Consider the following 11,235-nt stretch of genomic DNA (forward strand, 5'->3'; position numbering starts at 1 on the left):
CTTTCCCTCATGCTTCAAGGCATGGAAGACATTTTTGGTTCCAGAGCAATTGACTCCTCCAAAATTAGTGCCTGTGTTGTCACCAGGGACTGCAACACACTTTGTAAGGAGTCTTTCAATGCTGGTGTAACACAGTACGCTATCATTTCCGATTTTTAATTTGGCGTGGTAATCAGCTATGTTAATTTTGATTTCATGCCATGAAACTGTCACAACAGTTTTTGCGACCCATGGTTGCTGTCATCTGTGGAAACACCTAAGCGGAATATTTCATTTAAATCCCGAATTGCCATAGCAACTGAGTGTGGAGCAAGCATTCTACTGACAACGGCCAGCTTTTGTGCTTGCACGGGAAACCTTTTTACACTAAGTCTGAATCAGAATATATCGCTTGATTTAACAAGTGATTTAACAGCTAACGAATTAACAGCAAACACCAGGAATGTACAGGACCCCTGCAGTTCCCGGCCATGGGGAACATGCCATTGTTGTGGGGAGAAAAGGAGTCAATGACACGGAGCAAAGTAGCCCGCAGACCTAAGAAAATCCTGATGCACAATGACGGAATAGGAAGCCGTATTCAAAATGCGCACTAGTAAGAGGTGCTGGTGGCCAAACAGAAGCTCCTCCCCACTGGGGGACTGTGGGGCAAAATAGGCTTAGCCTCCCAACAACAAAGAGGACATTTTCATCGGTTTTTTTTTTTAAAGAGCCTAAAAGAGGACAGACATAAAAAAAAGAAGAAGAAGAGAAGAGATTGGATTTATACCCCGCCCTTCACTACCCAAAGGTGTCTCAGAGCGGCTTACAAACTCCTTTCCCTTCCCCTCCCCACCACAGACACCCTGTGAGGTAGGCAGGGCTGAGAGAGCTCTGACAGAAACTGCTCTTTTTCAAGGACAGCTCTTATCAGAACTATGGCTTGCCCAAGGTCATCCAGCCAGGTGCAAGTAGAGGAGTGGGAAGTCAAACCCGGTTCTCCCAGATTAGAGTCCGTGCACTTAATCACGACACCACAAAGGACATGTCCCTTAAAAGAAGACATCTGGTCACCTTATTTTAAAGACCTTGAGCTTTTTGGATGAATAAGGGTAGGATATAAATGTATAATATTCCACTAAGTTTCTAAAATGCCCACTCTGTGATCACACTTGGTTCGAAAAACATAGGGGTGACCCTCCTTCCTAAGCAATCTGTTAAGTATTGACTCAATGCCGTCGCATAAGTACAGTGAATCAGCTTTATTGGTTTCAAACAGGAACAGTGAAGAACAACAAACAGTGGCGCAGGGCTCCTTTTAAACTATCCCGGGCTGGTGTAGCCACGCCCTAGAATAGTTAAGGACCAATGGCATTGCAAAGATAACATCCAATCAGATCAGTTCCCTCCTGGACATTTCTCTGTACTCTGATGGGGTACATTCACACATTAGCCAATAGTATTGTTATAGTTTACAATCCGTATTTGCTCTCAGGCTTAACATGGCTTTTAATATAGCTAGAGACATAACACAATCTTGCTTCTGCTTTCTTCACTCGAGAACTCTTGCCTCTTCAAGCAAAGCAGTCTTGTGGGCAATGCTCCCTCTAAGCTGTGGAGTCTTGTGAGCAAACATTCTACTTTGTGAGCTGCTGGCATTAGAGCTGTGAGCGAGCGATTTGGCTGCTGCACAAATTAGTTTGCTCTGGAGCCCTCCTTCCTGAGCTAAGACAAAAATGTGTGAGCCGGAGGCTAAAAAACTGTGAGCTAGCTCACACTAACTCAGCTTAGAGGAACACTTCTTGTGGGAATAAGTTTAGTGAAAGTGGGGAGAGAGAAAAGGAAGAATAAGGTTTATGTGGTTTGGATATGGGAGGGAATTAGGAAGTGAATGCACCCCAGGCCTCTGTTCTAGAGGGGGCTCTGGAGGAAAGTCATATTTAACCGTGCAATTGTGCAACATTCAAAGTGTTTACCACACAGCTATAAAGCAAGCAGGCCTTTTGTTGTGTAACTCAGGGTTTGTGATCCCTTTAGAAAAGCACTGAACTCTATTACTTTTCCAGTTCCATTCTTGGGCATGAGGGACAAACGGGACACTGGACGTTCCTAAGCAGAGTTACACCTTTCTAAGCCCACTGCAGTCAAGGGTAAAGTTTGAGTCCAGAGGCAACTTTAAGACCAATTCTGGGTATTTTGCATGCGACTTTGTTCTGCCGCTTCAGAGGGTCACGGCTGCCCGCCTGAAGGCAAGGATGCAATTCTGCTTAGGGTGGCACTGCCAGCCTCTGCCAGAGGGTCCTCGATCAACCACTGAATCAGGTGACCAAGCAGACGTGGTATCGTGGAGCAACACCTCCCTTTCCCTTCTTGATGATACAGCACAGATTCCCTAAAATCTCAGCCAGATTCCTTGCAAACACATGCTGCAAAATCCAGAATGGGAAATGCGAATGCTGAAGAAAGTTGCCCCTTGTTTGTAATTGGCCCTGCTCCTGTAACACTACCAAGGGATGCCAACCTCCAGGTGGGTCCTGGGGACTCCCTGGAATTATGGCTCATCTGCAGACCAGCGTCCCCTCTAAGCTGAGTTAGTGTGAGCTAGCTCACGGTTTTTTAGCCTCCAGCTCACACATTTTTGTCTCAGCTCAGTAAGGAGGGCTCCAGAGCAAACTGATTTATGCAGTAGCCAAATGCCTCGCTCACAACTTTAAGCTCACAAAGTAGAACTTGTGCTCACAAGACTCCACAGCTTAGAGGGAGCATTGCTGCAGACTACAGGGTTCAGTTCTGCTGGAGAAAATCAGCTGCTTTGGAGGGCGTACTCTATGGCCTTGTACCCCACTGAGGTCCCTGTCCTCCCCAGGCTCCACCCCCAAATTCCCAGACCCAGTTTCCCAACCTGGATCTGGCAACCCCTTACCCCCCCTCCCACCAGTGGCCAGGAAGGACCTGGAAACCCTATGAGTAAAAAATGAATTTCCTGTAACTGTAATAGTTAGTGTGGTCAAAGACCACAATGCAGCGAATACAGATAATATAGCAGCAATCAGAACAATAGTAAAATATCTCTTATGTGACAATGTATGTTAGAATGTTGAAACATTAAAGGTATTTACAAATTCCATTACCTATCAGATAAAATCAATTTAACCAATTAATTATGATCCCTCGACTCTCACCTAATACAATAGGCTAACCAACCAAATTTAGCCACCATACGAGTTATATTCCGATTTTTATCTGCCAATATAATTGAGAGGAGAGTCCCCCTACCACGCCCTGGATGTGATTTAATAATGGGATTTAGCAATATTTCTCTATTGTGCTGGTATGATCGACAATAAAAAAACCCCATGTTCTAAACTTTCTTCTCCCTTTCTACAAAGACATTCCCTTCGCATGATTTTATTATATCTGGCTTCTAAAATGGCAGAGGGCAAACCCTTGTATCTTAGGAATAGAAACTAAGTAGTCGAAAAAGGCTTCAGCCATGAAATTTCTGGGGAAGAAGAAGAAGAGGTTGGATTTATACCCCGCCCTTCACTCGGAGTCTCAGAGCGGCTTACAAACTCCTCTCCCTTCCCCTCCCCACAACAGACACCCTGGGAGGCGGGTGGGGCTGAGAGAGCTCTGACAGAAACTGCTTTTTTCAAGGACAGCTGTGCCAGAGATTGTGACTGACCCAAGGTCACATCAGCAGGTGCAAGTGGAGGAGTGGGGAATCAAACCCGGTTCTCCCAGATTAGAGTCCGCACACTTAACCACCACTCCAAACTGGAGCCGCCTCCTGTGCGAAACGCAAGAGCACGGCCACTTGGGAGTTATGCCAGCCTGATCTCATTAGGTGAATCTTGGCGTGCGAATTTGAAATGCGGAGGTTTCTCTCCCCCCCACCCCCCGTCGCTGTTCCAGATCTGTTTCTGCACTGCCCGTCCTTTCTCCCTGCACCCCCGTCAACTAATTTGCTGTCTCCTGGTTCATTCCATGGCAGTAATTATTTCTGATGTATATGACAAACCCACAACCTGTTCCCTAGCATGTCCTTTCTCCCCATCATCATCAGCGATTCCCCCCCTCCATGCACACATACACAAGCAGCTGCCTTCTCCTCCTCCTCCTCCTCCTCCCTCTCTGCCATTCACTGGAATTTCTTATTAACCCGTCTTCCTATTTATTCTTCCCCTGCAGAGGTGGACTGTGGCTGCCCTCTGACCAGGACTTGCGTGGGCAGAAGTGGAGGCAGACGCCTCAGGCAGAATATGCACGAGTGCTTGGGGCCTCTGACCTTGCAGCATTTCTGTTCTCGTATTAATGCCTCGGCTGCATCAATCGTTTACTAGCTGAACTAGCTGATGGGCAATTTATATGCAGGGACGGACCCTGGCATGCAGCAACGTATTTAGAGGGCGTCCTTCTGTACCTTGCCCTTCCCAGCTTAGACAGAAGGGCTGCACAGTGGCCGTCCTGTTTTATTCTCGCAGCACTGAACTTACAAGACAGGTTAGATGGCGACAGATAGAGCCAGTTTGGTGTCGGGGTCAGGAGCGTGGACTCGAATCTGGGAGAACCGGGTTTGATTCCCCACTTCTCCACATGCAGCTGCTTGTGTGACCTTGGGCCAGTTATAAAGTTCTTTCAGAGCTGTTCTCTCAAGGGCAGTTCTCGGGAGAGCTCTCTTAGGGTGTCTGTTGTGGGGAGGGGAAGGGAAAGTAGTTTGTAAGCTGCTCTGAGACTCTTCTCTTCTTCTAAATGAAGGGCTGACAAGAAAAGTGGGGTTTTCCTCATCCTGTTTGACCCAGCTTGAATGCCATTGGGAAACAGGTTCCCTTGCTTCCCCACAGCATCAGGTGCATCCATGCACCTCCCAGATTTCCCTCATCTTTCTGGTGATCTTTCCAAAACCTGATTTACTTTAAGACTATCAGAAGAGCCCTGCTGGATCAGACCAGTGGTCTACCTAGTCCAGCATCCTGTCTCACACAGGGGCCAGCCCAGTTCCTCTGGAGGGCCAGCAAGAGGGCATGGAGGCCGAGGCCTTCATTAGAACATCAGAAGAGCCCTGCTGGATCAGACCAGTGGTCTACCTAGTCCAGCATCCTGTCTCACACAGGGGCCAGCCCAGTTCCTCTGGAGGGCCAGCAAGAGGGCATGGAGGCCGAGGCCTTCATTAGAACATCAGAAGAGCCCTGCTGGATCAGACCAGTGGTCTACCTAGTCCAGCATCCTGTCTCACACAGGGGCCAGCCCAGTTCCTCTGGAGGGCCAGCAAGAGGGCATGGAGGCCGAGGCCTTCATTAGAACATCAGAAGAGCCCTGCTGGATCAGACCAGTGGTCTACCTAGTCCAGCATCCTGTCTCACACAGGGGCCAGCCCAGTTCCTCTGGAGGGCCAGCAAGAGGGCATGGAGGCCGAGGCCTCAGTGCCTCTGGATGTGGAGGTTTAATTTGATCTTTTCAGAAAGATCATAGCTAAGATGAAATGGCTAGCCTGTGGATGGGGAAGTCCAGATTTCCCTGGTCCTGCAAATGTTGCCATGGCTGCCCACTGGCAGAAACAGTGTGGCATCACTCCTGGTGGAGCAGCCGGAAGTGACATCACAGCATGCTAGGGTTGCCAACCCCCCCCCCCGATTTGGCAGGGGTCCCCGTTTTTGGGGGGGGTTCTCCCCACCCCCAACACCCACAGCCACCCATCTCCCTCCCTTTAAGGGTGTGCAACCCGTGTTTCATCCCACGCGCGAACTCCACAAGCTTGCAGGGAAAAGCCAGCTTCGTTCTTAAAAGGGAAACGCAGCTTCTCTTAAAGGGGAAATGCCGGCTGCTGGCTACTTTATGTGCGCCCATTGGGCGCGCGGGGGGGGGGGAGAGCGGGGGGCGTCCCCAACGGGACGTCATCATGTCGGGGATGCTCCGCCCCTCCGGGAACGTCCCCCAAAGTCCCCCGCTGGGGACTAAAATGGACTTGGCAACCCTACAGCATGCAAGCGGCTTGAAGTATGCATGTCTGTGATGCCATCCTATGGTATAAAGCTCCCCTTCTCCGGACTCCATCCACAAAGCTCCTGGGGGTTGCCAGTGGAGGGGTGGCAGCCAGTGTTCCCTCTAAGCTGAGTTAGTGAGAGCTAGCTCACAGCCTTTTAGCCTCCGGCTCACACATTTTTGTCTTAGCTCAGGAATGGACGGCTCCAGAGCAAACTAATTTATGCGGTAGCCAAATCGCTCACTCACAACTTTAATGCCGGTAGCTCAGGAAGTAGGATTTTTGCTCACAGGACTCCACAGCTTAGAGGGAGCCTTGGTGGCAACCCTGGGTTCTGCCGGCTTTGGCACCGTTTTTCATACGCTGGTCGCCGGTTGCCGTTGCTCCTGTTCTCCCTGCTGCTGGGTGCTTTAAAAAAATATATTGTCTAGGGTGGTGGTGGGGTGGGTGTGATGGCTGCCTTAGGGGACTGGGCCATGGGAAATGCTGGAAAACCCCTCAAAGGGCAGCCCCCATAGCCACTTGTCAGCCACAACAGCCACGGAGAAACCACCCAAGATAGTCCGCATGTAGAAAACCACCATATCGGAGCTGGAAACTGGTTCATCTGGCGAGGACTCTGTCTGAGCAGGGGGCAGCAACCCCGAAAAGTCCCTACAAGTTGCGGAAGAGAAGAGAGAAGAAGAAGCAAAGGCTGAAGGACTCTGAATTGTGCCTTTGAGAACTTTGGTTCTTGGGGATGATTGGGGGCACTGTTATTGGGCAGTTAAATGTAAACTGGGAGGGTAAAAAGTTTTAAAAGTTTGACACAGTTCATAAAAAGAAAAAAAGATGAAAAGACTGGATGTATAAAAGCTAGTGGAGGATCTCCTCTTGGGTTTTTTAGATAGTAGTGGGTACTTTACTTTCTCCCGTATGTGTAGTCTCCCCCTCCCTTTTTTCTGTTGTAGTTTTTTGTAGTGATAAAAAAACCAATATAGAAGTCTTATTTTTAGTTCTTAAGGTAAACACCGGAATGTACGACTGTTGATACAATAAAATATCCTAAAATTCTGTATTTCTTCCACTAGGATTGCTTCAATATTAGCAATTTTCACTGCTCGTAACATTCTTGTTTCTCAACACTTTGTTGTATAATGTTTAGCTTGGCTAATGTTTGATGTCACGTTCGTTGCACAATATTGATATGTATTTGTTTATCTTTCTGCCTCAGCTTTCTTGACTATGGAATTGTTGTACGATTTCACTATTGATTATTAAACGAATCCCCCCCCCCAAAAAATAATATATATATTTGAGCTCTCGCTCCCGTTCACGCTGCGGTTTCGCTTCCAGGTCACGGGAAGTGCGTTTGCGGGGACTGTGTCTGCGACCCGGACTGGAAGGGGACCTACTGCAATTGCACCACCCGGACCGACACCTGCCTGTCCAGCAATGGGATGATCTGCAGTGGACTCGGGCGGGGCTACTGTGCCTGTGGGAAGTGCATCTGCACCCAGCCTGGCTCTTACGGAGACACCTGTGAGAAGTGCCCCACCTGCCCCGATGCCTGCACCATCAAGAGGTGAGTAAGGGACGAGCCACTTCCAAACCCACCGCTGCCAGGTAGGGCTGCCAGCTTCCGGGGGGCCAGGAGATCTCCCAGAATTACAACTGATTTCCATATGACAAATGTCAGTTCTGCTGGAGAAAATGGCTGCTCTGGAGGGTGACTCTATGGTATTATACCCCACTGAGGTCCCCCCCCTCCCCACATCCTGCTGTCCACAGGCTCCACCCCCAATTCTCCAGGAATTTCCCAACCTCGAGCTGGCAACCCTACCGGTCTCACCATTGGCCCTGCTACACTCTCCGATCTGCAAAATGCCACCCCTTAGCACCCTGGCTCCACCCTCTGAGTTCCTGACACCCTCTAGCTGGCCATTGCTGCTTCCTCAGCCTTTATGGTGTCAGGAAACAGACGAAATCCCATTCTCCCCTTCCAGTTTGGTTCCACTGTCTTATCTCCCTATCAGACTACACCTCACTGGGCTTTTCTGCATTCTCATTTTCATCACTTGAGAGTTCCTGTTTCTTTGAGGGGGGGTGTCCAAATGTTTTGTTCCCTCTAGTCAGGGGCCGTTTCGTAGAAAAAGAGCTAGGGGAACTCATTAGCATAACTCATTAGCATATGCCACACCCCTTGACATTACCGAAAGTGTGTCATAAGGCCACACCCCCTGACATCACCGGAAGTGTGTCATAAGGCCACACCCACCACTCAGTCTTAGTCTTAAAGGTTAGTCTTAAAGGTGCTATTTGAACTCTTGGACTATTTTGCAGCAACAGACTAACACAGCTACCTCGGGGAAGCTCCTGGATGGGGCTGGGAGTCCTTGCGGAGGCCACGTGGAGTGGCCTCGGCCAGGCAGAGGGGGAGGACGCCAACTTACCCTCCTGCTTCTTCCTCCTTCTGCAACAGAATGAGGCTGGAAGAGATGCCTGGCAGGGCTGGTGAAGAGCCTGGATGAACCTGGAGCCTCAACGGAGAGCTCCAAAGGATGGGGCAAGGCAGGGAGACAAAATGAACAGAAAAACCCGTCTAGCAAATCGAAAGACAATAGAGCAAGATTCAAGGCCAGCAGCACCTTCGAGACGAACGAGGTGTCCAAGCGATAAGCGTTCGAGTCCAAACTCCTTTTGTCAGGTACTTTCATCAGAAGAAAATAGCCTGTCCCTCCTGCGGAGACTTTGGAAGGGATGCCCAAACCCGAGACCTGCAGCGTGTTCCTGGCAGGGTACCTGTCTGGACGAAGTGAAGGGACATACTTGTAGGTCAGGCAGCTCAGGGGTGGTAGAAGAACTGAGCCCAGGACTGCTGCAAGACTTGAGAGCCAGTTTGGTGTTGTGGTTAACTGCACGGACTCTAATCTGGGAGAACCGGGTTTGATTCCCCACTCCTCCACTTGCAGCTGCTGGAGGACCTTGGGCAAATGGAACTAATCTTGGATTAAGAAAATTTAACATCAAGAGCACCGCACTTTACTTAATGATTGTTTTATACTGTTTAATGATTGTTTTATGTTGTTTTAACTCCAAAAATAGCCCTGCTGGGCAGGCCTTCATGGTACCTGGTAGGCACAGATGCCTGGCAGGGCTGGTGAAGAGCCTGGATGAACCTGGAGCCTCAACGGAGAGCTCCAAAGGATGGGGCAAGGCAGGGAGACAAAATGAACAGAAAAACCCGTCTAGCAAATCGAAAGACAATAGAGCAAGATTCAAGGCCAGCAGCACCTTCGAGACGAACGAGGTGTCCAAGCGATAAGCGTTCGAGTCCAAACTCCTTTTGTCAGGTACTTTCATCAGAAGAAAATAGCCTGTCCCTCCTGCGGAGACTTTGGAAGGGATGCCCAAACCCGAGACCTGCAGCGTGTTCCTGGCAGGGTACCTGTCTGGACGAAGTGAAGGGACATACTTGTAGGTCAGGCAGCTCAGGGGTGGTAGAAGAACTGAGCCCAGGACTGCTGCAAGACTTGAGAGCCAGTTTGGTGTTGTGGTTAACTGCACGGACTCTAATCTGGGAGAACCGGGTTTGATTCCCCACTCCTCCACTTGCAGCTGCTGGAGGACCTTGGGCAAATGGAACTAATCTTGGATTAAGAAAATTTAACATCAAGAGCACCGCACTTTACTTAATGATTGTTTTATACTGTTTAATGATTGTTTTATGTTGTTTTAACTGTTTGTTATGGCATTTGCCTCTGTTGTAAGCCACCCTGAGCCCGTTGGGGAGGACGGGGTATAAATCTAATTAATAAATAAATAAAATAAATAAGCCATAGTTCTTACAAGAGCTGTTCTTGAAAGGGCAGTCCTCAAAAGAGCCCTCTCAGCTCCACCCACCTCACAGGGTGTCTGTTGTGGGGAAGGGAGAGGAGTTTGTAAGCCGCTCTGAGACTCCGAGTGAAGGGCAGGGTATAAATCCAATCTCCTCCTCCTCCTCCTCCTCCTCCTCCTCTTCTTCTTCTGGCTGGACACTCCACGATATCGATGCTGCCGGCCTGGGATGGGATTGGCAAGGATGGGCCCGGGGACAGCCACTGCTTTCCTACCCTGACATCGCCTGTTTCTTCCTCCTGTGCAGGGAGTGTGTGGAGTGCAAGAAGTTTGAGAGGGGGACCCTGATGGAGCAAGACACCTGTAGCCGAAACTGCCGGGATGAAATCGAGTCGGTGCAGGAGCTGGGTGAGCATCCGCCACACTGTTCTGTCTCACTCTTCCTCCCAGAATGCCCAGCATGTCGGCTCTTCTCTCCTCCATCTATCCTCGCACAACAAACCGCGAGGTCGGCTCGCCAGAGAGGTGGCAAGTGGCCCATGTGCTTCCTGACTGGATTCAAACCTGTGTGTGGGTGAGCATCCGCCACACTATTCTATCTCACTCTTCCTCCCAGAATGCTCAGCATGTCGGCTCTTCTCTCCTCCATCTATCCTCGCACAACAAACCACGAGGTCGGCTCGCCAGAGAGGTGGCAAGTGGCCCATGTGCTTCCTGACTGGATTCAAACCTGTAATTTATTTCAAAGCGTTGAAGACATACTCAAACACGTTCTTTGTTAGAACTGGGGATACACAGTTAGGTCAAGCATAATAAAGGAACTTCAAATAGATACAGATCCAATGAATTGCTTTCCCGCTGGCGGGCTAATGAAACGGTTGCGCGCCCAGTACGTGGGAACCAGGCAGGACATCAGACAAAACACAGGTGCAGTACTCATGGGAAAATCAATAGGCAAGCATTACAGCATCTTCTCCCCCACACAACCTCCAGCAGTTATCTTAAGCATTCCAAAGCAGGAGCAGGATGATAGAAACCAAGCCGGGTGTAACAGGGAAAGGATATGTACACAGAGGTCACAGAGGTCGTTTTCCGCCGTTTCAGCCACCAGCTCTTCTTCGGACTCGGCAGCAGCCGGTTCGTTTCCCTCCGAACCTTGGGCTGCCTGCAGAGCTTTGGAGAAACGCGGTTTAGCCATCCCCTTCTTCCCCGACAGCGGTGTCTTCGGGCTAGGGGTAGGCGGCTTGTCTTTGACTTGACGGCTGCCACAATCCACAGCGAAATGCCCCTTCTCCCCGCACTTGAGACAGAGCCCCATCTTCATCCGTAGTTCCCTTGCCGATTCCGACAGGCGTTGAGTCTTGGGTTTAGAGGCACCGACAGCGGCGGGTCTGTTGGTCGTAGCAGCCAGGTCGAGTTTGATGGTGGTGAGCCGGTCTTCTGCATTTTCAGCTTCT

The 11,235-nt window shown here is 49.8% G+C and overlaps 1 protein-coding gene across 1 annotated transcript in view; it reads left to right on the forward strand.

Annotated features, from left to right (window-relative positions):
• Positions 1–11,235, forward strand: part of LOC107112937 (integrin beta-3-like) — a gene marked incomplete at its 5' end in the record, with an annotated part of 26,406 nt that overhangs the window by 4,668 nt on the left and 10,503 nt on the right. The window contains 2 exons of the mRNA XM_015414148.1: positions 7,298–7,526; positions 10,086–10,186. Coding sequence (XP_015269634.1) covers positions 7,298–7,526; positions 10,086–10,186 — 330 coding nt within the window. The remainder of the gene's footprint in view (positions 1–7,297; positions 7,527–10,085; positions 10,187–11,235) is intronic.

The sequence above is a fragment of the Gekko japonicus genome, unplaced genomic scaffold, assembly GCF_001447785.1.
Source record: "Gekko japonicus isolate JY-2015 unplaced genomic scaffold, Gekko_japonicus_V1.1 scaffold5547, whole genome shotgun sequence".
NCBI classification, from domain to species: domain Eukaryota; kingdom Metazoa; phylum Chordata; class Lepidosauria; order Squamata; family Gekkonidae; genus Gekko; species Gekko japonicus.